This window comes from Odocoileus virginianus, chromosome 3 (genome assembly GCF_023699985.2).
Source record: "Odocoileus virginianus isolate 20LAN1187 ecotype Illinois chromosome 3, Ovbor_1.2, whole genome shotgun sequence".
Lineage (NCBI taxonomy): Eukaryota > Metazoa > Chordata > Mammalia > Artiodactyla > Cervidae > Odocoileus > Odocoileus virginianus.
The window spans coordinates 5,285,455-5,309,700 of record NC_069676.1 but is presented as its reverse complement, the minus strand read 5'-3'; the positions used below and the strand labels follow the sequence as shown (position 1 = coordinate 5,309,700).

General features: G+C 55.7%; 3 protein-coding genes and 1 non-coding gene across 4 annotated transcripts; 2 read left to right on the top strand and 2 right to left on the bottom strand.

Moving 5' to 3' along the window:
* The first annotated feature begins 1,159 nt into the window (after nt 1-1,159).
* On the top strand, nt 1,160-4,165 carry USE1 (unconventional SNARE in the ER 1). The gene is made up of 8 exons (XM_020880512.2): nt 1,160-1,310; nt 1,623-1,672; nt 1,799-1,877; nt 1,964-2,116; nt 2,631-2,643; nt 3,082-3,109; nt 3,546-3,720; nt 3,964-4,165. The coding sequence occupies exons 1-8, from the start codon at nt 1,170-1,172 to the stop codon at nt 4,144-4,146; spliced, it is 822 nt and encodes a 273-aa protein (XP_020736171.2). The 5' UTR covers nt 1,160-1,169; the 3' UTR covers nt 4,147-4,165.
* A 2,821-nt stretch (nt 4,166-6,986) lies between these two features.
* TRNAC-ACA (transfer RNA cysteine (anticodon ACA)) lies at nt 6,987-7,058 on the bottom strand. Its single transcript has one exon. It is a non-coding gene; the product is annotated as a tRNA-Cys (tRNA).
* Nucleotides 7,059-8,158: 1,100 nt separating this feature from the next.
* OCEL1 (occludin/ELL domain containing 1) lies at nt 8,159-10,301 on the top strand. Its single transcript, XM_070462272.1, has 6 exons — nt 8,159-8,209; nt 8,311-8,487; nt 8,610-8,809; nt 9,221-9,386; nt 9,622-9,675; nt 9,877-10,301. The coding sequence occupies exons 1-6, from the start codon at nt 8,174-8,176 to the stop codon at nt 9,997-9,999; spliced, it is 756 nt and encodes a 251-aa protein (XP_070318373.1). The 5' UTR covers nt 8,159-8,173; the 3' UTR covers nt 10,000-10,301.
* Nucleotides 10,302-12,136: 1,835 nt separating this feature from the next.
* On the bottom strand, nt 12,137-23,235 carry NR2F6 (nuclear receptor subfamily 2 group F member 6). Its single transcript, XM_070462270.1, has 4 exons — nt 22,146-23,235; nt 18,486-18,580; nt 14,344-14,928; nt 12,137-12,873 (listed from the first exon to the last, which is right to left on the bottom strand). Exons 1-4 carry the CDS (start codon nt 22,427-22,429, stop codon nt 12,599-12,601), a joined length of 1,239 nt encoding a protein of 412 aa, XP_070318371.1. The 5' UTR covers nt 22,430-23,235; the 3' UTR covers nt 12,137-12,598.
* Between the last annotated feature and the right edge of the window lie 1,011 nt (nt 23,236-24,246).

Below are 24,246 nucleotides of genomic sequence, written 5' to 3'. Positions count from 1 at the left end.
TAGAGACCATGACAAACCTGAGTTTAGGTGGCACAAGCTGAAGAGGTGGCAGTGTAGTCCAAGGCCACACAGCTGAGGTGGGGCGGCCTGGGATTCAGACCCGGCCCTGTCTGACTCATGCATGTGTGTTTGTGTGTTCAGTCATGTCTGACTCTTTGCCACCCCATGGACTGTAGCCTACCAGGCTCCTCTGTCCATGGAATTTCCCAGGCAAGCATACTGGAGTGGGTTGCCATTTCCTTCCCCAGGGGAATCTTCCTGACCCGGGGGTCGAACCCGCGTCTCCTGTGTCTCCAGCACTGACAGGTGGATTCTTTATCACTGAGCCACTTGGGAAGCCCTGTCTGGCTCTAGAGCCGACCGCCCCTCCGCCAACCCCATCAATAACCTGGGTTTGAGTTTGGACTCATCCATGGTACTTATAGGGCACCAAGGCCACTAATGTGGCCTGAACACAGGTAACCTGAAGGATGGGGAGATAGTTGAGGGATGTGCACCAGGCTTCAGCCCCTGTTATGTCTCCATCCTCACTCGGAGGGCCCACAGAGGGAGACTCGAACAAGGTGCCTTGACTTCCTGAGAATGCGGGTGGGGTTCTGTCCACGGGGTTCTGGGCGTTGAGGGTGACCCAGCCACACCGCATGCTCCCAGGTTTAGCTCATGTCACTGCCAGACTAACCGTTTCCCAAGAGCAGAAACAGGTCCAGAAAAAGTTAAGAAACAAGGCTACGACTGGAGGTGGAGTCAGGTCAGGGCTGGGACTGGAAATAATAGCCCCTAAGTCTTGGATTCCGAAGTCCCACGTCAGGGCCTCTCCTCGTGAATTCAGAGAAGACTGCCTGGATGCAGAAGGGCTCAGAGTGGGAAAAACTCAGGAAGGAGTGGAGAGAGGGGTAGAAATTTTGAGGTGGGGGGAGTAATGAGCACTTCACACTTTGCATGTGGGTCTTCTGGCACCGAATGACTTGATCCTTTCAACCTTTCCGGAAGGGTCAAGATGCTCGCAAGAATTAGCGAGCGATTCATACCGGAGTAAATGCAGACGGGATGGTGTCTCGCATTGAAACAAGACATTACTTCCGCCACCCTAAACAAGAATGGGACAGCAAACAAACAGGGCACTTCCGACCGGAAGGAGGCCACGGAAGGCACTTCCGCCATCTCTTAAGATGGCGCCGGCGGAAGGGGCGGAGTACCACTGGGTGATGATGACAGCGTCGAGGCTGGAGCTGAACCTGGTGCGGCTGCTGTGCCGCTGCGAGGCGATGGCAGCGGAGAAACGGGACCCGGACGAGTGGCGTCTAGAAAAGGTAGGGAATTCCGTGTTTCCTCGTAAACCTCGAATCCAGGAGAGTGGTACCCGTAGCTAGAGGCCACCGGGCCCGACTCCCCCGCCCCGCCAGCCAGCCTGGCCACGCCCCTTCCGGTTGGTTCCGGCCACGTCCACCTGCTGCTCTCCCGCCTTCTCCCTGGGACTCAGCTGGTACCTCCTCCTGATACTTGGCTCCTCCTGTTTCAACCCCGCCCCCATCCTGTCCTCTCCCCTTGTTGGCGCTGATCTCTCTGAGCAGGATGTAGGGGTTGGGGGAGGACTGGGCTGACACCCCACTTTTTGTCCCCAGTATGTGGGAGCTCTCGAGGACATGCTGCAGGCCCTGAAAGCACAGGCGAGGTGAGTGCAGACGGCCACAGTGGTTCAAAATTGTTCTCCTACTGGAGACAAGGTCTCCAGTTCCCGCCAAGAACCTCCCCTCAACTGGGCAAAATAGGCTTTCCTTTTCCTCTTCTCCCCTTCCAGCAAACCGGCTTCCGAGGTGCTCAATGAATATTCTCGGAAGGTAGATTTTCTGAAAGGGATGCTGCAGGCAGAGAAACTGGTAAGCAGGGGCACCTCTGCCTGGTCAGCCTTCATGCTCACCTGGGGCCTGCCCCTCTGGTGACTGCCCTCTTCCTGCTTCTGCAGACCTCCTCCTCAGAGAAGGCACTAGCCAACCAGTTCCTGGCCCCTGGCCGAGTACCAACTACAGCCAGGGAACGGGTACCTGCTACAAAGACAGTGCACCTACAGTCACGGGCTCGGTACACCAGTGAGATGCGGAGTGAGCTGCTAGGCATGGTAGGGCTCCCTCCATAGTCCCCGGGAAGCTTTAGCTGGGGACAAGAATTTGTGCATGGAGGTGGCCAGAACAACAAATACTGTCCGGTGCAGGGACTAGGATACCCAACAGACAGGACCTGAACCATCAGACAAGGCTTCCCAACAGACAGGCATCGTGGCCAGAGCTTTACTAAATGAGTAAGAGTTTCGTCACAAGACAAAAGTGGCACATCTACACTTAAAAGCCCCAGAGTTGGCTCAGAGCAAGGTTTGGCCCCTGCCTCACCACACATCAGTGAGTTTTTTTCATCTGTGAAATAGGATGACAGATACCTCTATGAGCACTTTCTGTGGATCTGAAAAATACCCTTCAAAATATGAACCCTTGTTTTCAGTTTATAGATGAGGAAACTGAGCCTCAGAGGTCTTGTCCAGGGTCCTGATTGAGGGTGGGGAGTTTCTGAAAGCAGAAAGGACAGGTCTGGGGGCATGGCATGGTTGGTGATTCTGTGCCTCTCCTTTTTTCCCACAGGACTCTAGTGAAGGTGAGACAGCATGAGGAGAACAGGACTCAAGGCCTGGGACAGACATGTGTCCTTAGTGCCCCACATCCCTCGTGCCTAGCCTGGCTCCCACAGGGTGTTCACAGCCCAGGGAAACTGTGCCCAGGGGCCTTACCAAGTTATACTTGAAGGGGGTGCCAGGACAGAGGAAGGGGCCCCATAGGAAACAGAGTTGGACACTCCCAGCCCAAGGGACTAAGGCTAGCTAGAGGGAAGGACCTGGGGCCTGGGGGAGCCCGGATGAGGAACACTTCCTAGCAGGGAATGCTCTGAAGCCTGACCTAGAGCCCACCTGCTGTGCAGCAGACAGAATGGGAAATGGCATTGTGAGTAGCAGACACATCCCGGGCAATGGTCAGGAAACTGGAAAACAGCAAACCAATTCTTCCTTTTTGCCTGCTTGGCTTGTTTTGCTTTCAGAACCCGAACTGGATGTGAGGAAGAGAATGTGAGTATCTTCAGCCCTTGGGGAGGGAGCACTGCAGGGAGAGGGGAGTTGGGCAAACCTTGGACCACTAAAGCACAACCATGAGCATCTAAACCACCAACCAGGGGGTTCCCAGTGGTCCAGTAGTTAGGACTGTGTGCTTTCATTGCCAAGGGCCCGGATTCAATCCCTGGTTGGAGGAAAAGATCCTACAAGCTGAGCGGTGCAGCCAATAATAATAATAAAATTTAAATTAAAAAAAAAAACAAACCACTAACCAACAGCCACTTCTGAGGATGCTTTTTCCCAGAAGCCAAAACGAAAAAGGAGAAACAGCCCCAAGCAGGGTAGTAGCTGGAACTGTAACCTCTGGGGCCCTTGAAAACATGTTGGTCTCTTCCCTCCTTCCCCCACCCCCCGATCTCATACCCACTGGTCTACCCATCTCTGGGGTCAGTGGGGTATCAGGGCCCACACCAAGGGATGAGAAGCAGTCAGCAGCTGAGCTAGACCTCGTCCTGCAGCGACACCAGAACCTCCAGGAGAAGCTGGCAGAGGAGATGCTCGGCCTGGCCCGGAGCCTCAAGACCAACACACTGGCTGCCCAGAGTGTCATCAAGAAGGACAACCAGGTATGAGGACTCTGGGAATCCTAGAGCCTCTGGTTTGGGGCATCAAAGAACGCTTCCCAGAAGAAGGTCCCTATTGCTGGGGCTTAGCTGGATGACTAGGAGTTTGGCAGAAGTAAAAAATGGCATTCCCAGAAGAGGAAACAGCACTAGCAAGGGCCAAGAGGTATAGATTTACTCCGATACAGTAGAAAGAGGCGACACTTGGACCCAGTCCTGCTGACACTCTCCCTCCCTCACCCACAGACCCTGTCACACTCACTCAAGATGGCCGACCAGAACCTGGAAAAGCTGAAGACAGAATCCGAGCGGCTGGAGCAGCACACGCAGAAGTCCGTCAACTGGCTGCTCTGGGCCATGCTTATCGTCGTCTGCTTCATCTTCATCAGCATGATCCTCTTCATCCGTATCATGCCCAAACTCAAATAAAGACTTGGCCTGGCCTGTGTCACCTGTCCGCTCTCTGCCCTTCACCCTGTCCAGGGATGATACCCTTTGGGGTTGGCAACATGATGGGAAGACCCTTGGAGCCCCCTGAGAGCTACAGAGAGTACATGACCAGGGAAGGAAGGAGGTCAGGCAGCTGGGGGAGGTGAGTCAACAAGCCTGCCTCCCATTTCCGCCCCACCCCAGGTACCTGCTTCACACTGGACAAGGCAGGGCCCATAGAGGCCCCAAGAACTCCCAATCTGATGAAGTCAGAGCCAAACACATTCCTGTGGAGCCAAGGTAAGGTCTAGAGGGTGGGGGAGGAGTGGGGCCATGCCTGGAGGTCAGCCCGTAGGAAGGGTTGAAAAGTTGTCTCTCTGAGCTGTGAACAACGCCTGGATTCTTGGCCTCCAGAGGAGATGAATTCGATCCAGAGCCAGTGACAAGGCTTGATCGCTCAGACCTTTTGTGTAATAAAGTTTTCTTAAAGTATAAAAGAGAGAAAGCTTCTGACATAGACATCAGAAGGGGGCAGAAAGAGTGCCCCCTTGCTAGTTTTTAGCAAGAAGTTATATACCCATTAGCAAGCTGCTAATTAGAGAAAAGGAAATGTCTGAAAACTCAGAGTGGCACCAGGCCTCTCACCCGCAACATGCGTTTTAAGGTAACACTGGCACGAGGTGAGTCATCCCAGGCCATAAGACAATTGACATGCGGACTTCCCTGGTGGTCCAGTAGTTAACATTCTGTGCTTCCAATGCAGGGGGCCAGGTTCAGTCCCTGGTCAGGGAACTAGATTCCACATGCCTCAACTAAGACATGGTGCCACCAAATAAATTCTTTAAAAAAAAATTTACATGAATCTTGTAGAAAGGCAGATTTCCAAGCAAATACATAGTTGCACTAACATAGCTGAAGAGAACATTTCCATGAGTAAAGCATACTGGTTTGTTGAACCATTAAGGGTTCTGAGTCTTAGGCAGAACCTACTTAACTGAAAGAGTCTAAGGTAAGTACATAGTTCATTAGCATAGCTTAAGAAAAACATTTCCATAAGAAAAACGCATTTGTTAGCTAAAGGTTTGAGAAAAGTTCTTTTCAGGTGGAACCAGGTGTCATCATGGCCACACAAAATTTTAAAAGAAACCTTTTAATTTTGTATAGAGAAGGGGGAAAAGTCTGACACTTGTAGTTCGTTTCTTCCTGCCACTTAAGAAAGAGAGAGAAAAATGTCTGACACTTGCTACCTATTTCCTCCATTTGGGGACCCCTAGCCTTCCTGCCTGTTACTCTCTCAGGGTGTCAGTGCTGGGCTTTCCTTGGGATTCAAAGTGATAATTCAGAGACAAGGCTTAGCCCAGCCACAGCCTAAGCTCTCAGGACATTGCAGATGCTTCACACAGTCACTCAGCAAACAAAAGAAAATCAGTGGAGACCCTGCCCTGCCCAGGTCATAGTCTGGGTGGGCATTGGAGTTGGGACCCTGGAAGGGGTCATGGAGTATGAGTCCAGAGGAATTATGGGTCCTGGGTTCTGCTTATCCCTACTCCGGATGTCAAGAGCAAAGTCTGTGAGGGGTGAGTGAAGAAGCTTGGTAAGGAAGGGTGGACAGAAGGTGCCTGTCCCAGACCATCAAAGCATGAGCATTGTGAAACAAGCATGGAGTTGTCCACGTGGGCCCCACCCCCACTCACCAGCATAGGTGTGAAACCACCACTAGTAGCTTTTAAAATTCTGGTGGCAGTTTTTTAAAGCTTTATGAATGCTCCAGTGGCAATTTTTAAAAAATAGACCATAAGGAGGCTCATGCTTCTGACTCAGAGATGGTTCAGTGTTAGGAAGCATGTTAATAGCCATATTAATGCATCAGGAATCAAAATCATAGGGTGAAATGGTACCTTGTACTGTTCACAGCATCCATTACGCAAAGTCTCAATTAAAAATAATGAGCATTTCCTCACTGAACGGAAAAATCTCAAGTCAAAGGCAGTGTTGAGTTTAATGGGCAAATACTAGAAGTTTTACCATCAAAGTGAAGAAACTAAACCGAGGTGGAATGGAGGGATACTCAACAGTCCACCCATCTCCTCCAATGATTTAATATTGTCTGGAGGTGCTAGTCAATGCAACTAGACCACAAAAAGAAATTGAAAGAAAAGAATAAAATTATTCATAGATGATAAAATTATTTGTCTATATAAAAAGATCCAAGCAAACTAACTAAAACAGCTATTTCAGTAAGAGAATTTAGTAAACCAGCAAGAGGGTTAATGAATAGTTAAATTTTCTATATGCAAAAAACAAAGTTGCAAAACATATTGGAAGATCCCATTTATAACAGTAACAGCAAAGATACATTATCTGGTCAAATTAACACCCTTAGTATATAAAAAGCTCCTAAAAGCCAACAAGAAAAAAAAAAAAAAGATTTGCAGGAAATAAACAGGAAAACAAATACAAATGGTTTCTGAATTTTCTCACTCACCAAATTAGGAAAGATTTAAAACTTTGAAAGTACATGTCCAGGAAACTGATGTGATTGAGGTTGCAAGGGTTGTGGGAAAACCAGTTGATTAGAGCATTATTGGCACAAGCTCACTGGAAAACAACTTGACAGTTGATGCTGTTCAGTCGCTAAGTTGTGTTCGGCTCTTTGAGACCCTGTGGACTTCAGCACACCAGGCTCCTCTGTTCTCCACTCTCTACCAGAAGTGAAGTGAAGCGGCTCAGTGGTGTCCAACTCTGCGACCCCATGGACTGAGGCCTATAGGCTCCTCTGTCCATGGGATTTTCCAGGCAAGAATGTTGGAGTGGGTTGCCATTTCCTTCTCCAGGAGATCTTCCCAACCCAGGGATTGAACCTGGGTCTCCCGCATTGTAGGCAGACGCTTTACCATCTGAGCCACCAGGGAAGTCAAAACTATCTACCAGTTTGTTCAAATTTATGTCCATTGAGTCGGTGATGTAATGTAACCATCTCATCCTCTGCTACCCTCTTCTTTTGCCTTCAAACTTTCCCAGCTTCAGAGTCTTTTCCAAGTCAGTTCAATCTTTTCGACAGTATCTTTCAAAATTAAAATACACAGATCTCTTTCCCCCGTGGATTCCGGGAAGTTTCACTTCTAGGAATTTATCCTACATAATCCTCCACAATTTGCCAAAGAAATGTGCACTTGAATCTTTTTTCTATAGTATTGTCCGTAGTGAGGAGAATTTGTCATTGACTGACTTCCGAAAGAAGAGAGAATTAACTGTGGCCTCTGGGAATAAGGGTGGGTGAGAAATTCACTCTGCGCTACGCTTCTTTTCTATTTGAATTATCTAAACATGCCTCCAGTGCTTATTTAAAGAACTATTTTAAACATACAGCTGCTAAGTAAACAGATAAGTTGGTGCTGTCGTTCAGTCGCTGTCTTGTCGGTCTCTCTGCGACCCCATGGACTGCACCACGCCAGGCTCCCCTGTCCTCCACTGTCTTCCGGAGTTTGCTCAGACTTCTGTCCACTGAGTCGGTGATGCTGTCTAGCCATCTCATCCTCTGCCGAAAGTTCTCCAAATAAACTGAGGGTCAGAAAGGGTGAGTCACCGGCCCCAAACACAGAAGCTAGCTGTCTCCGTCAGTCTCACCGCCAGGGAGTGGGTCCACTTCCCGGTTCCCCAGGCCCGCCCCCTCACCGCCAGCCCCGCCCTATATACCGAGGCCCCTCCCTGACCCAGCCAGTAGACTCCAGCCTGTAGTTGATGCCCCACACGGACTTCGGACGCGGACCTAGAGTCGGAGCCCCAAACGCTGGGACAGGTGACCCAAGGCAGGAGTGGTTCGTGCGGCCTGCCACCGGACCGGAGATTCCAAGGGTCTTCTCGGGGGCGCTGTCCGTGGGCTCCGCCTAGCCCTGAGGGAGAGATTGCGGGCCGCGCCGGGGTTAACGCGAGCCAATCCTGGGCTGCGCGGTACGTAACGGATTATTTGCATAGCGCTCTTCCGGGTTACGCACTCGGCGGCGGGCTCTGGGGCTCTCTGAGGCCAATGGCGTGCGTCTATGCAAATGAGGGCGGAGATGGAGTAAGTGCAGCGGGTGAAGGAGTTGGCCGCTCCGGGAGCCGCCTCCCAGTGAGTCCTCCCACCGTCCCACCTCCAATCATGTCCCCCTGCTGTGTCCACAGTCCGCCCGCCGACCATCCCCGCCACGCGCGGGTCGCGACCCTCCCCGGAGCACCCGCACACCGGCTCGGGGACGCCGGAGCGGCGCCGCCCCCAAGCGGATGCCCGCCCGAGAGCCCCCCCAGACCCATGGCTCCCGGGGGAATCTGCAGACCCGTCCGCCTGGCCCTGGTCCTCCGGTGAGTCTGAAAGGGAGGAGGGTTCCCAGGCCGAGCCCAGGCATAGAATTCATTTCCCCCTGTTTAAGGGATGACGGCTAACCCTCGTTAACTCCAAACCTTGATTCCTGCGCCTGCTGCAGCGACTGGTGTCTAGAGGCCCCAAACCCAGCGCTCCCCCAACTGTGTGCAAGCCCCATCCCGGAGCCCACAGGACAAAGCCCAAGAAGATTGTATTTGAGGATGAACTCCCCTCCCGGGCCCTCCTGGGCACCAAGAAGTCTACTAGAGCCGTCTGCGAGAGACATATGCCTAGGCCCCACCCCGTGCCTGACTATGAGCTGTGAGTGATTCCTAATTTCTTGGAACAGGGAAGGGGCACTGAGACTGGGGCTTTGACAAGTGAATGAGTTTGGTGGTTTAGTCGCCAAGTCGTGTACAACTCTTAGGAACCCATGGACTGTAGCCTGCCAGGCTCCTCTGTCCATGGTATTCTCCAGGCAAGAATAATGGAGTGGGTTGCCATTTCCTTCTCCAGGGGATCTTCCTGACCCAGAAATCGAACCTGGGTCTCCTGCATTGTAGGCAGATTCTTTACCAACTGAGCTACAAGGGAAGAGTAAGAGTTTACCAAATAGTAAAAAGAGAAGGGCATTTGGGGCAGGGAGCCCAAAAGAGACAAAGAAAAGCAAATTACACTGATTGTGGAAGAGTTCTTTGCACTCATACTCTGACCCCCCTTTCAACCTGGTAGTAAGTACCCACCAGTGAGCACTGAGAAGGATCGGAACCGCTATGCTGCAGTATTTCAGGACCAGTACCCAGAGTTCTTGGAGCTCCAGCAGGAGGTGGGATCAGCACAGGCAAAGCTCCAGCAGCTGGAGGCCCTGCTGAACTCACTGCCCCAGCCCCGAAGCCAGGTCAGCACCCAGGTGGAAACCCTCACCCTACATCCCTTGCAAGTGGCCTAAGCCTGGCCTCTGTTAGCCCAGTGGGTTCAGATCTCTGGGCCTCTTCCTCCTCCAGGCTGGGCGGGCACACATCACATGGGCCAAGGTCAGCCCTTGACAAGGTCCACCTTGTCTGAACCTCAGTTTCCCCATCCCTCCTTGGGTCCTGTGCTCCCTGAGCACCCGCTTCCTTCTCCCCTGGCAGAAGGAGGCCCATGTTGCTGCCCGTGTCTGGAGGGAATTTGAGAAGAAGCAGATGGTGAGTCGTGCCTCTTGAGCCCTACAGCCTAGCCTTTGCACCACCCCCTCCACATACTCACACTCCCATGAGGCTGGGCACTTGTGCCCAGTTTCATGGAAAGAACACTGAGGTTCAGAGAGGAAAAGACAAAAGCTCAAGCAGCTTGAGAGGCATAGGCCAGACTGCCACAAAGACTTCCCTGGATCTCGCCCTGCTCAGGACCCCAGCTTCTTGGACAAGCAGGCTCGCTGCCAATACCTGAAGGGCAAACTAAGGCACCTCAAGTCACAGATCCAGAAATTCGATGACCAAGGAGACAGCGAGGGCTCTGTGTACTTCTGAGCATCCTGGCAAACAGATAGAGGGAACCATCAGAGTGGGGGGCCCTACCCTGCCCTTCCTTCTCTTCTTCCCTCCTGATCTTTGCTGTTACTGCTGCCCCGCCTGGAGTAGCCATAGCCATGCCTGATTTTAAATGCCTTCACCTTTGAGGCCTAGATCTGATGGTCCCTCTTCCAGCAAGGCTTCCCAGAACCTGCAGGACCTCCATGGAGACCCCACATCCCAGTCCATCCCCTAGAAGCAGGTCCCGCTCTCCATCCCAGTGAAATAAACATTTATTAAATACCTACTGCCACTTAAAACTCCTGATTTCACTATTTGTCACCAAAAAATTGTTCTTCCATTTTCCCAAGGAAAAAAAAAATTAAGGATCTGAGAAAGGGACTTGGAGCACAGGTAGGACCAGGCTCCATGTGAAGCCCAGTGATGGTAGCCCAGCTTTCTTTGAGCCTTGGCCTCCCAGAGGACATGGACAGTTAGGCAGGCAGCAGGCAAGGAAGGCAAGGCCAGCCACTGGGTCACAGAGAGGCCTCAGCCCCAGGATCGGTCCTCGGGGAACACGTGTCCTCAGGAAGAAAGCCCAGTGTGATAGAGCAAGGACAGAGGGCTGGACCCCAACGAGTGTCCTGACAACCAGGGAGGGTCAAGATGTCTTCTCCCTGCAGAAGAGGATTGGGTTTTGTAGGAGCTCAGCAATCAGGCCTGGACAAGCATCCAAGTCTCTGACCGACTGGAAGCAGGACAGACACCACGGTCTTGGTCAGTCCACAGATGTCCTGTGAATCTGAGAAACAGCACATTGCTGTCCAGCCTGGCTGGAATGGACAGACATTCACTTATGCACAGGACCTCTCAGAAAACACCTACCCAGGGCGGAAACCAGCCCAGCTGCCAGTGGGAGAGCTTCATCCCATTCCAACCTCAGTCCACTTCTGGGGACAGGGCACACCCAAGAGACTTTCATTCATTTGTTCCCGTCTTCCCAGATGTCCTCCAAGGTGGACACGGGGAAATGTCCATCAAAATGTTCTAATGGGGAACATTTTGGAGGGCTGAGGCTGCTTTATGGCTAAGCCCTGGCCCAACCTACAGGGTGAGACCCAGGTTCTTCCCTGTTTTCAAAGGAGCATGTTTGATAAATTTGTCTTCACTTGACAAGCCTTCAGTCAGGGCCAAAAGGTGCCACCCACCACCACCATCTGGGCCCTTTCTACCCATCCCCTAGAGCCACGGTCCTGCCATAAATTCCATAGATGCCTTTCCCACTACAGAACTGGGCCACAGCCTTCTGAGGCCAGGATGGCAAGCCCCCTAGTGCCCTGCATCACCCCATATCACCTCAATAAAGTCCACATTTCAAGGTCTGACCTTAGAGGTCTCCATCTTCTAAATGCCAGTTTCTAAAAGTTATTTTAATTACATGTGACAAAATTTTAAACTGGCTCGGGCACAAAAGGGGACGTCTCATGGAACTGAAACACCCACGGGTTTCAGATATGGCTTGATCCAGGGGCTCCAAAAGTATCCTGGGAAATTGGTCTCCTTTTTGGCTCTGCTTTATCCTCCTAATTTCCAATCCTGCCGTTGAATCTCACTGGCCAGCTCTGGGCCACAGGCCCTCCCTAAACCAGTCGCTGTGGCCAGCGAAAATCAAGGGCTCTATCTAGGCTGAGATCATGTGACAGAACTAGCCCCAAACATTTCTCCCAAGGACACTGCGGCCCAGACACCATGATTAAGGGTTGACCAAAGAAAACAAAGGGAGTTCCCTGCCAGTCCAGAGGTTAGGCCTTGGCATGGTTGGGGAACTAACATCTCATAAGCTGTGTGGTGCAGCTAAAAAAGTAAAACAATCAAGTGCTTAGTCCAGGGTTTGTGTGAATGTATGAGGCTCACTTTCATAGGCCAGAATCTAAATTCAAACCTGAGCCATCTGCTCAGCCCAACTCCTACAGACTCACTGGCTGACCTCTGGCCTCTCCTTCCAGCCTGTTTCTCTACAAAACTATCCCACACAAACAAAGCCCGCAAGTAGGGCTGTTGTTAGGTTGTAGGTGTTCCAGCTGGGCTGGGAGTGGGTCCCCATGGTAGGATGCCTTCTGTGTCACCCCTCCCCACACTAAGATGATGGAGACTGTGCAGGTAGGAAACTTCTTTATTATTGGCCTTGATTCATCCATCATGTAGTGTCCAACGTGGATTATGTGTCCAGAGGATCAGTCTGGCACTCATCACCCCTGCCTGGCTGCAGCTGCCCCTCCAGTCCAGACGCCAGGACTTTGTCCATCACACCAGAGAAGCCACACCCCCACGAGTTCAATCTTGGGGCACCAAGGGACAAGGCTGTCCTGGGATTGGACCCTCTGTCTCGCCCCTCATCTTGATCAGGGTTTCTGGGGAAGACTTGACTGGAGTCTAGACAAATCAGTCTCTTTTTGGTTTCATTGATCATTTAGAAAACAGAAAAGACAAACATTTCACAGTCTTTAAAAAATAGGAGTCTGAGGAGGGAAGCCAGGGTCCTCTGTCCAGGGGAAGCTCCCCACCAGAGGCCTGAGCATCCGTGTCCCTTGAGGTCTGCAGACCTGGCCCTGTCTGGTCACTGGCCTGAGCCGTAGGGCCAGTTGAAGGTACTTCCTGACAGCAGCATGTCTCGGATCAGCGTCTCGATGGGCGTCTTGCCCACCAGGCGCATGAAGAATAGCTGGGAGATGAGGGAGGCGGGGACCGCACGCAAGGCAGGGAGCCGCAGCAGCAGGCGCCCAAAGCGCTGGGGCTGCGATGGGTACTGGGCCCGCACGTACTCGGTGAGGGCCACCTGCGCCTTCTCCTGCAGGCTCTCCACGTGCGCTGGGTCTGAGAGGCCGCAGGCATCTAAGGGACAAGGGAAAGGTCAGAAGTGGTGGCAAGAGGACACAGGACCCCAGGGCTGACCGGGGCTGGGGGACACCACTCAGTGCAGTTGGTACAGAGGAGGGCACTCAAGGGATGAGACATGGGGCCTAGGGCACAAATGGGGGTGTCTAATATCTAAGATAGTGTTGGTCCCCAAGAGATATTAAGGTGGCCTCATCTGAGGATGATGACACGGAGTGCAAGTAGTGATGTCTCAAGGGTGGATGGGCCCTGACTAAAGCATTTAACAGGGAGACAAGTTCTAACCAAACTTAAGGAGGAAGGAATTCCCTGGTGGTCTAGTGGTTAAGGCTGCACTTCCACTGCAGGGGCTGCAGGTTCAGTCTCTGGTTGGGGAAGTTCTGCATGCCAGGAGGTGAGGCTGAAAACACCCCAAATAAAAAGCTCAAGGGGAAGAGGGGGCTAGCAAGGGGACTTGGGAAGAAAAGCAAACCTAAAGAGGGTATTCAGACACACTAAACAGACCTGCCTTGTGAGTGAAGGTGACAGGTGAGAGCCCTATGAATGTCCTGGGTAAATAAAGAGGGGCAAAACCATATTACTGGATAAAAGCCACCTCCCAGAGTAGCCTGGGTCTGGCTCCCGCATCCTTGGTTCCAGGAGACACCTAGTGGGACCTCCTTGCAAAGTGCAGAGTCTGCTATGCCACCACTCCCTGGAATAAAGCAGGGCTTCGGCGGTGGGAGGGTTACTGAAGACTAGGAAGGAACTAAGATGCCTCCGCCCCTAGGTGGGAGGGGCTTCAAGCCACACCCCCTACCCGATCCAGCTCAGCTGGGGGTGGCCCCTGGAGCGGGACAGGTTGGGAGCCCTGGGTCAGTGGTTTAGGGTCCTAGGAATTAGGGAGCGAAGGGCCCAGGAGCCCAGAACCAGGTGTCAGAGCACCCCTTTCATAAGTGGAAGGCAGGCCTCCTTAAGTGGTCAGTAACAAGAGGAGCATCCTGATTTGGCAGGTGAGGGTCAGAGAGTTTAGGGAGAACAGAAACAAGTAAGTGACGGACAGAGCCAAGTGGGCAGACCTCCCCTCCCGCAGCCCCCACCTGTCATTCTCCGTCAGTGCCCACTGATCACGATGGACACCTTGATGAGGGGGTGAAGGTGGGGGGTCTCGGGGAGCCTGAGAATCAAGGAGGGAGGCTGTGGGACCTTAAGACGTGGAGCTGTAGGGGATCAAAATTCTTAGGAAGGCCTGGAGTCAGGGGGTGGGGCCATCACGGTGTCAGACCGCCAGCATTGCCTCCCCCACTGCCCCCCAACAGCGCTAAAGGCGCATGCAGGGACGCAAGTCTGGCTAGCTGTAGATCAGGAAGTGGAGAACTAAGGGGGTCAGGGTCAGGAGCTAGGTCTCTGCCCTCCCCCACCCGGCCCCTCCCACGGCCAGAGCCCCCCCACCCCACCCCCCACCCCCCCCATTTCAGGGCGTCTCACCAGGTGTGAAGAGCGCGATGGCTTTGAGGCAGCCATACTCCGCGGAGTCGACCTGCAAACGGCCCAGTTTGTCCACCTGTTCCTGGAAGGCGCGCACCTGGTCCATGAAGGCCACGGCACGCTCGGCGGCCATGGGCGCGGCATGCAGGCCGGCAGCGGCCAGCAGCGGCGCCGTGTGCAGGGGCAGCGCCGCCTGCGCCGCGTTCAGCACGAAGAGCTCGCTCCAGCTGAGGCGCAGCAGCGCCACCTGGTCGGCCACCGGCAGCTCGGGGAAGAAGGGTGCGTGGCGCGCCCACTCCACGGTGCTGAAGAGCAGCCGCGCCGCCAGCTCGCACACGTTGTCGATGCCCAGCACAGCGCCCGCCGCGCCGCTCCCGGCTCCAAAGGCGCCCGCGGCTCCGGCACCGAAGCGCCCGGCCGCCGCGGGGTAGGGCTCGGCACGCAGCAGCTGCGCGATCAGCTCCGACACTGGCTGCCCCGGGAAGAGGTCTCCGCCGGCCACGGCCAGCGCGGAGCCAGGAGGGCTGCCCGAGGAGGCTGCGACGGTGCCGGGTAGCGAGTGTGGGATTCGGCCGCGCTGCACCGCTGTGAAGGGGAGACAGAGATGGGGGGGGGGGGGGGCGGAGAGAAGCGGGAGGGAGATTGCCAGCCCCGAAAGAAACGCGGAAGGTACCGGAGAGGGAGGAGGGGAGAGGGGACGGGGGAAGGGGGCAGGAATCAGGAGATGGGGAGTGAGGACACGGGAAACCAGAGAGGGGAGAGTGGGGTGTGAGGAAGGGGAGAGGAATTAGGGGGAAAGTAGGTACCCCGAGTCACGGGGTGGGGCAAGTAGGGAGAAGAAAGGTTGGAGATAAAATGATCAGAGGGTTACTCATTCCCTCCGCTCCAAGGCCCCCAACTCAACCTTTCCCTGAACCCCCAATCCCTACCTCATGGGCACAGTGCTTGTTGGGAGGACAGAGGCCAAGGTCTTGCACGCCCCACCTTGCTCCACCCTGTGCCCTCAACCTGAGGTCGAGTCCAGCCACCATCAGACTACTACTTTCAGAGGAGGAAGTGGGTGGGAGGGGCGGTGGGGGGAACCATCTCAGGTGGAAATGGGACCACTGGGTGAGGGCTAATTTAATTCACACATATCCCCCTCCCCATCTTCTGGACTGTGAGCTCCCCTCTGCAGCTAGGGAAGCCAGATCTGTCAATCATATCCTCATCCGTCAATCATAGGAGTCTAAGAGCTGATAATGGGTCTGAGGGGGCAAGCATCTTCCTAGGACATGGGCACATAGCCAGCCTACCCCTCAAACAAGTGATCAGCAGGGGCTGGCACTGATCTCTCCTATGGAATTAGGATATTTCTCTACCTCCCAGCCCCACCCTCCAGGTCATGGTCCCCTAGAGCAGCTCTCATCTGCCTGGGCCTCTGCAGTAACCTCAGTGTTAAGGATGAAATCCTGGTCAGTAGCAAAAAGTCGCTGTTGGCAAAAAGTAGTGTTAGTCACTCAATCGTGTCCGACTCCTTGCGATCCCATGGACTACAGACCGTAGGGCTTCTCTGTCCATGAGATTCTCCATACAAGAATCCTGGAGTGGGTAGCCATTCCCTTCTCCAGGGGATCCTGACCCAGGGATTGAACCCGGTCAGCAGCAGGAGATCAGTAAACATGAGATTCCATCAGTAGCTTTGCCTGTGATGGGGAGGACCAATTGCTGGCCTTGGGCAGTGCCCCCAAGGATCCGGTAGGTGAGAAGAGGAAAGCTGAGGTGCAAGGAAGAAGGATGGCTGCATGCCAGCCTGGCCTGTGCCACAGTGGGCGGGGTGGAGGGGCTGACTGGGCTGGGTGCCCGGCAGAGACTAATTAATGAGCTTTAATGAGGTGGCATGCCTGGTCTCATCACCCCCATGAACTTCTGGTCAACCCACCATGGAGCAGAGCAGGAGAAGGACGAAAGTGGAGCTGAGGGCTAGCAGAGCTGATCAGGGAAGCAGGGTTCAAGCCTTATACCATGTGATTTGAAGTCTCAGGAACATCTAGTCTGTCAAATGGGTGTAGCCGGGTTGAGGGCCAACAATGAATCCCAATCAACCTCTGGCTCACTTGGTTCTAAAGCCCACTGCCATCATTCATACATCACCTGGCCACCTCAGGGTCTGTGCGTTTGCTGTTCCTGCTTCCTGAGAACCCCTTCCCCAGCTCTTCCTCCCCATTAGCCCAGACTGTGTGGGTTCAAATCCCAACCACAATTAGATTGCTCTCTGTACTCTTTCCCCACCCATAAAAGTATGCAGTTGATAATAATCATGACGATGGTAACACCAATCACTGAATTAAGTGAGAATGTATCTAACTGGCTTGGAATAGCTTTTGGCACATGAAAGTAAAAGTGAAAGTCGCTCAGTCGTGTCCGACTCTTTGGGACCCCATGGACTACACAGTCCATGGACTTCTCCAGGCCAGAATACTGGAGTGGGTAGCCTTTCCCTTCTCCAGGGGATCTTCCCAACTCAGGGATCGAACCCAGGTCTCCCACATTGCAGGCAGATTCTCTACCAGGTGAGTCACAAGGGAAGCCCAAGAATAGTGGAGTGGGTAGCCTATCCCTTCTCCAGCAGATATTCCCAACCCAGGAATCAAACCAGGGTCTCATAATAAGAGCTAAATGGATAGTAACTCAAGCCAAGAAACATTAAGCACCTTCTATGTTTTAGAACCTGGTGTAGGCCCTGGGAATGTGTCAGAAAACAAGACAGACAAAAGTTTCTGACCTTGAGGAGCAGACATTCTGATGGAGGAGCAAGCAAATTATAAAGCAAGATAGATGGCCTGAATAAAGGGGTTGCAAAGGGTAATCAGGAGGGGTTCTCGGAGGAGGTGGTGTTTCAGTAAATCTTAAAAGAAGGTGAGGGAGGAAGCCATGTAGGTGTCTGGGGGAGGTGTTCCAGACAGAGGGAACCACCTGTGTAAAGGCCAAGAGATAGGGCTGTGTTCGGGTCATGATCTGAGATTATTACTTCCACCTCGAGACTTTGAAGATCTGAAGCCTGGATTTGATGTGGATTTTAGGTCAAATTCACAAGTGGAGACAAAATCCATGTTGCGGGGGTGGGGGTATGGGCAGTCACCCCCAACTTCACGTGACCAAAGAGAGTGATCAGATGATCTTAAGAGAAAGACTCTGGCAGCTGTTCCCAGCTTCTTTCACCGAGGCTCAGCAGAGAAGAAACCAACAGCAGAGCAGGAGAGACTCAGCTTTTAGACACAGAAAAGAACTGCCAGCCTGGCTCATAAGAGTCCAGGCAGTGGGAATTCCCTGGTGGTCCAGTGGCTAAGACTCTGCGCTCCTGATACAGGGGGGCTGGGTTCGATCCCTGGTTAGGGAACTAGATCCCACATGCTACAACTAAGACTCTATGTAGCCAAATAAATAAAAATAAATGTTTAAAAAAAAAAAAAAAGAGTCCAGGCAGTGACACAAAGTCCAGCCTTGGGGCCGTCATTGAAATGGGCCGAATTCTGCTCCCTAGCGCAGTGCTTCATGTAGAAGTCTACATGTTCCACCTGAATTCTAACAGTGATAGGTGGAGTTCTAGACCTAGCTTCCCTGCGCTGCGCAGATCCACCCAAGTCCCCAGGGCAAGGACAAGAGGCTGGGCCTCCCTCTGGCTCCCAGCACCCCCGGTCAGGCGGAAGGGTGAGCTGCCCTTTGCCTTAGTCGGGTGAGTTCCTGCCTTGGGCAAACACAAGGCAGAGGGTGGAGGGAAAGCAAATCAAAAAAAAAAAAAAAAGTTACATCATTGTTCAGAAAGTGGTGGTCAGGCTAGAGGGCAGAGGATTACTGGGGTTAACTTCAGGTTCTCTGCCCCTGAGGCCGGGTTGGGAGAGGTGGTCGGGAGAAAGGTTCTAACATGGGCCGGAGTGGGGGAGCCCCTTGCAGCCCAGTTCTGCCTCAGCCACCAGGCGGCCACAGATAATTGGATTCCTCCAGCCCAGGGCCAGATCCAGGCCCATGGGATCTCAGGATCGGTGGTAACAAGGTTAGCAGGCGCCAGACCCCACCCTCCATGGCTCCCAGACCCCAAGAGAGGGAGCAAAGGGCAGGCCGCTTGCTCACCCCCTGCCTGCCCCACCCCAGTGGGGACTCACCTTCCTTCCTCATGCCCACCCGGAAGCACTTCTTGAGGCGGCAGTATTGGCACTGATTCCGGTGATGCTGGTCGATCTGGCAGTCACGGTTGGACCTGTGGGCACACAGAGGTCACCAAGGGGATCACCATGACACCTACATTCTGGCCTGGGAGCCACCAGGACCACCCCCCATCCCTACCAACAACCTGGGCTGGGCAGGTGACTCCAAAGTGGCACAGAGGTGTGCAAAGAGGAAAGGACAATTTGGGGGAGTAGAGACAGATGAAGAGCAGTCTGTGGCAAAGTGGATTAGCATGCCAGGAAGGGTTATGTTGGAACTGGGTTTTGAAGGATGAATACAAGTTCCCCAGGTGACCAGAGGCAGTTCCTGGCAGAATGACAATTATAGCCAAAAGTTTTCCAGTTTCATTTTACTTGGTCCTTGTGGGCCAGGGGACAGGGTCTTTGTCCCCAGGAAACTGTGAGAACAGAGAAGGAACATGGTCACTGAGCAAGACTTTGTGAGTTGACTTAAGAGACTAGAACCCAGGCCAGTCCTCTATGGGGTCACAGCACCACGGGGCCCCAAAATTACTGCCTGACACAAGCCCACCATCAATGTATGAACAAACAAAAGAGTGAATGAATGAACTCCTGTACCCCTCCAAGATGTCAAACCCCTCCTCTAGAAAGACCATCCAACACCTAACAGAGCCCAAGAAGCTTCCTCCAGGCAGTCCTCTGGGATTGCTGGTGCCTCTTCCAGGGATGGGACATGTGGCCCCGCCCTCTGAAGCAATGAGTTCCGTCCAAGGTCAGTTGCAAGTTGGAAGGTTCAGGCCTTTGTTCTTTCAATGTCCCCAATACCCTTTTTCCCCTTGCCCCCTGCTCTGTGTTCCCTCCATATCTCTCTCTGAGCCTTTTGAGGCCCAGGCTGAGGGCTGGAGTCCCAGCTGGGGACCAATAGGGTACTCAGAGCCAGTCACAAAGGAAGACAAATACTTAACGAAGTTGAAAAGTCAACACATCCTAGCTGCGGACACCCAAGGCCCAACCCTTAGGCAGCGACTTCTCCACTGAGCCTTGGTTTCCCCATCTGGAATCGCGGGGCCAGAGGCCAATTCTATACGGGATGCACTCATTCTGGAGAAAACTGGGAGTAGGGGTGGGGGAGGGTGTCAAGACTTGGGCCCACCTGGGAGTCCCAGTGGCCAAGTTTGGAGAGGTGAGGCTCCAGAGAGCCTCTGCGTTCTGCAGCACCAGCCTCCGAGCCCCAGGAAGAGGCCCTACTAGGGCAAAGGGAGCTCAGGCAGAACCAGAACAAAGCCCAGCAGGCAGGCAGTGGGAGGGTCCTGGGCAGCCGGGTGGAAACAGCCAGGCCTGGGGCAGGCAGGCAGGCAGGGGCCTGGCTCAGGTCCCCCAGACTTCAGGGGTGCCCTGAACCTTCTGCCTCAACTTCCCCACGTGTAGAGTCAGGACAGATCTTCTGTCCCTCCAGATGGGGAAACAGGAAGTTCTACCTGTTATCCCACCTAGACAGCACATGCTTTGCCAGACCCCACAGTCCAACTCTGCCTTCTCCCTGGGCTTCTCTGGCTTTCAGTCCAATTTGATCATTGCCCTCTTTTGCTCACACACCTTCTTCCATGGTTCCCCATTACTTTCACTCCAGAATTTCTGACCCACTCGGCTCTACCTTCTCCCATGCCTGGGTGGTCTCACCTTACATCACCCTTACATCACTGATGCCCAATCCTGCCCACTGAGTGTTTGCTGGAGCCACACTCTCTGCAGGAGTGCCCTTCGCTTCTACCTGCTAAACCCCTCATGTTTCAAGGTCCACCTCCCGTGGCCTTCCTCTGTGACCCTCAGGCAGAGCTCCTTGTTCCTCCTGGGACCCCAGACCATCCCTCCCTCTGGCCCAACCCAGACCCCCCAGACTAGGACGCCTGTGTCTCACTGTGTCTCCCTCAAACTGGGAGAAGGCTGGGCTTGGAACTGGGGTCTTTTCTAGGGTGCTGGTATCAAACCACCCACGTCAGGCCCTGAGGGGTCTTGGATGATTCAACCTGAGGCTCAGAGAGAAGCAGTGACTTCTCCCGGTCACACAACACAGACCTTCTGAAGAACCTGCTGGTGCCAAACCAGGCCCCTCTCCCTGGCCTTGGTGCTCCCACTCTAAGGGAGCATCTAGGACCCCCAAACCACCTGAGCCCCTCCCCTGCCCTCCCTAAAGACCCGGCCAGAGAGCATACAGTTATTCCAGCAGCAAGAATGAGGCCAAAGTCTGGTGGCCCAGTTAGCATTGGAGGAGGGAGTAAGCCAGCTCCGCGCCATATAAAGCCGCCCCCAACAGGCCAGATCTGGGGCCAAATTCCTGCTTCAGGTACCCAGGACCCCACCCAGTGGCCCTGCCAACAAGCCCTCCATCAGCAGCTCCCCCTGGGGATGTCCTGACCCAGACTTGCCTGGCCCCCCTCACCTTCCCAACCCCACAGCTCCCTTGCTAAGCCCCAAGTGGGCAGGGTCTCTCCCTGGGTGACCCAGGGCAGGTGCCAAGAGCTTTCTGGGCCTTAGTTTTGCCCATGTGGAAAATGGGACCCTCCAAACTGGCTCTGCAGAGCCCAAGTATGTTCCTGGAGGATGCAGAGTAGGGGTTTGTCAACAGAGCAAAAGGGGACTCAGCAAAAAGTGGTGGGAAAGGTGGGGTCCTGGACTGGACACCCAGTGCCAGCAGCTTCTCTTCTAGACCTAATTCCCCGGGGCAGGAACCAGAAAAGCTAGCGAGGTCACACCCGGCCAGTGGGGACTCCAACCTAGGATAGCCCAGGGCTGCTTCTTGGAAACATTCATCCCCACCCAGCCTCAGAACCGACAAAAGTTTCAGGGATTTTCCAGGATTCCAGTTCTGCACCTACTCCTAGCTATGGGGGGGGGGGGGGGGGGGGGGGCGCGGCGGGGAGGGGGGCGTAGTAGAGCGGGGTGCAAGGCTGAAGCAGCCAAGATGCGGTCAAATCCAGCCGCCACCTCGGACCTCTCGCAGCAGTTTCCGGTGACCCAGGGCCCAGAGAGCGCCCAGGGGGATTCCCCCTGAGGCGCAGGCCAACCCCCAAGGCAGAAGCGCCCCTCTGCCCCATGCGAAGGAAGCCGCCCTGTGCCACCTAGTTTCGCTCCAGCCGCCGCCTCAGTAGTCAGGGCGACTTTGGAAGTGATATTTGACCCCAAGGGCGCGCCGTATCGATCCGCGCGGCCGCAGACAATGGCCCCCGGACGCTGTGAGCTCCACAGTCCAAGTTCCACGTTCGATCCCCACCAGGTCCCCGGCGCGCCAAGATTCCCAAGGGAAGGGATGCCCTGGGATTAGGGACCCACCCCTGACAGCACCCCAACCCCTCGCCGCGCAGATCTGACCCCTGTCCGGAGAAAAGGAAGAGAGGAAGGAGGAGCGAGTAACTGGGGCGGAAGCCGCCAGGGACCACCTGATGGGGGGGACCTGCACCGATACAGCGCCGACTGTATACACAATCCCAGGAATGTGATGGAGAGGGGGCGAGGGACCTGTGCCCCGGTCTCAGACGGGGAGTAGAGACCCAGGGAAGGTCAGCGCCAGGCCCAAGGTGACCGAGCAGGTCAGAGGCCCGGCCCGGGCGCCGGAGGCGGTGCGCAGAGGGGGCTCACCGGCAGGTGTAGCTGAGGTTGCGGCGGATGCTCCGCTTGAAGAAGCTCTTGCAGCCCTCGCAGGTGAAGACGCCGTAGTGCTTGCCGCTCGACTTGTCGCCGCACACCACGCAGTCCACCTGCAGCCCCGGCCGCTCCTCGTCGCCCGGCTCAGCGTCGCTGGCGGCACCGGGGGGTGAGGCCGAGTCTTCCTCCGCCGCGCGCGGGTAGCCGCCCGCCTTGTCCACGCCATTCGTGTCGCCGCCGCCCCCGGGGCCGCCCCAGCCGCCGGTCACCATGGCCATAGCCCCCGGGCAGCGGGGCCGGGGCGCCCCCTCCGCGTTTCTCCCTCGGGGCACCCCTCTAGGCCCGGGGGACCCTAACCGGCGCGCATCCGGTCCCGGTGCGCGGGGGTCACCCGGTTGCACCCCCAAAAAAAGTTTTGCAGCAACTTCCTGCGGCCGGTCCGCGCGCCCGGGCGGAACTGGTCGGGCCGGTTCCAGGTCAACTTTCCCACGCGTGCGCGGGGCCGGGCCCCGGACCGGGGGGGCGCGCTAGAGGTGCTGGCCGGGGGCCCCGGGGACTCGCGCCCCGCCGCCCTGGGGCCCCGGCGGGGGAGCTCGGGCCATGGCCCGGCCCAGGCAGCGCAGGGGGTGCCCTCCGGCCTGGCCGCCGCTCGGCCAAGGGCTGCGGCCAACTTAGCGGGCTGCCATCCGCGCGCGGGAGGCCGGGGGGAAAGTTTGGCCGCAAGTTGCGCGGCCGCCCGCGGCGGGGGGGAGGGGCGGCGGGCGTGCGCCGGGGCCGGTCACCGCACCCCCTGAGTCCCCCAGGGCCCCCGGCGGCCGCTCGGGGCCTGCAGGACCGCGGGCCGGCGCTTCCCGAGCTGCCGCCCCCGCTGCGGCCGCGCCCGCCCGGCCTGGGCCTGTGCCTGAGTCGGAGCCTCGCTCTCGCCGCCGACCCCGCGCGCCGGCCTCGCGCTGCGGCCGGTTTGACACACAACGTTCCATTCGCGGGGCGGGCGGGGGGCGGGGGCGGGGGCAGGGGCGCGCGCCGCGGGCTGGGGGCGGGCGCTCGTTGCCCGGGCGACGGCCGCCCTTATAAGGACATGGGTGGCCGTGCGCGGCGCCCGGCGCCCGGGCCGGCGGGAGGGGCTAGGGCGGAGCGCGGGGCCGCAAGGCCTGACCCTCCTCCCTCCTCCTCCCTCGCTCACCCCACTCCCACCCCCGTCCTCGCCCGGCTCCAGCCTTAACCCCTGCCGGGCCGCGGCGGGAGCCTGGGCCACTGCTGCCCTCTGCCCTTCCGCAGCCTCGCCAAGATGTCTCTCTAAGGCCCTCCCCTCCACCTCCGGCCTTGGAAGTTGTGTAGCTCAACCGCCCTCGAGGCGCCCCTCGGCACCACCCCCTTGCATTCCCGGCAGAAGCAATAATGGGGGGCCGGTTGCACCGGGGGGCACGCCCCTGCGCAATACACACACACACACACACACACACACACACACACACACACAAAACCACACACACACCCCTGGGGCATTTCTTTGCACAGTTGCATGATGGATTGTGTTTGCTTCCTCTTCCAGAAAGTCGCGGCGTCCGACCCCCACCCCACCCTTTCTCCGCTTGGGCTAACACCTGGTGTTCGGAATCTCCGGGGGGGAAGGGATGTTGTGGTCTGCGGCCGGCAGGGGCGCGAGGTCAGGGGGCCCCTCTCCAGAATTTCAGGCTTCTGGGGGCAGGGCGCCCACCCGCCCAGCGAGGCTGGAGGCGACAGGAATGCCCACCACCCCTGCCGGGGGCCTGCCCCCTTTCCCCTTTAATTTCCTTTTCTTTCTGTGCTTCACAGAAAGAGCTTGACCAGGGGCCGACTGGACTACAGATGTCTCTTCCAGGCTCCCCAGAGTCTCCCAGCTGCTGCTCAGCCTCCATGTCACTGCCCCCAAGACCCTGGGTTGGGACAGCTAGCGTGCATTAAACACCCTTTGTATGCTCAGGAGAGCAGGCTGCCCTGGGCAAAGAAGCCTGAGCCTCTGCTTCAGAGCCTGTTAACCTTTAACCGGCTGGAAAAGCCCTTCCTGCAGTGACCTTTCACCTTGGAGTCCTGAAGGTCCAGGCCTTATCTCCCG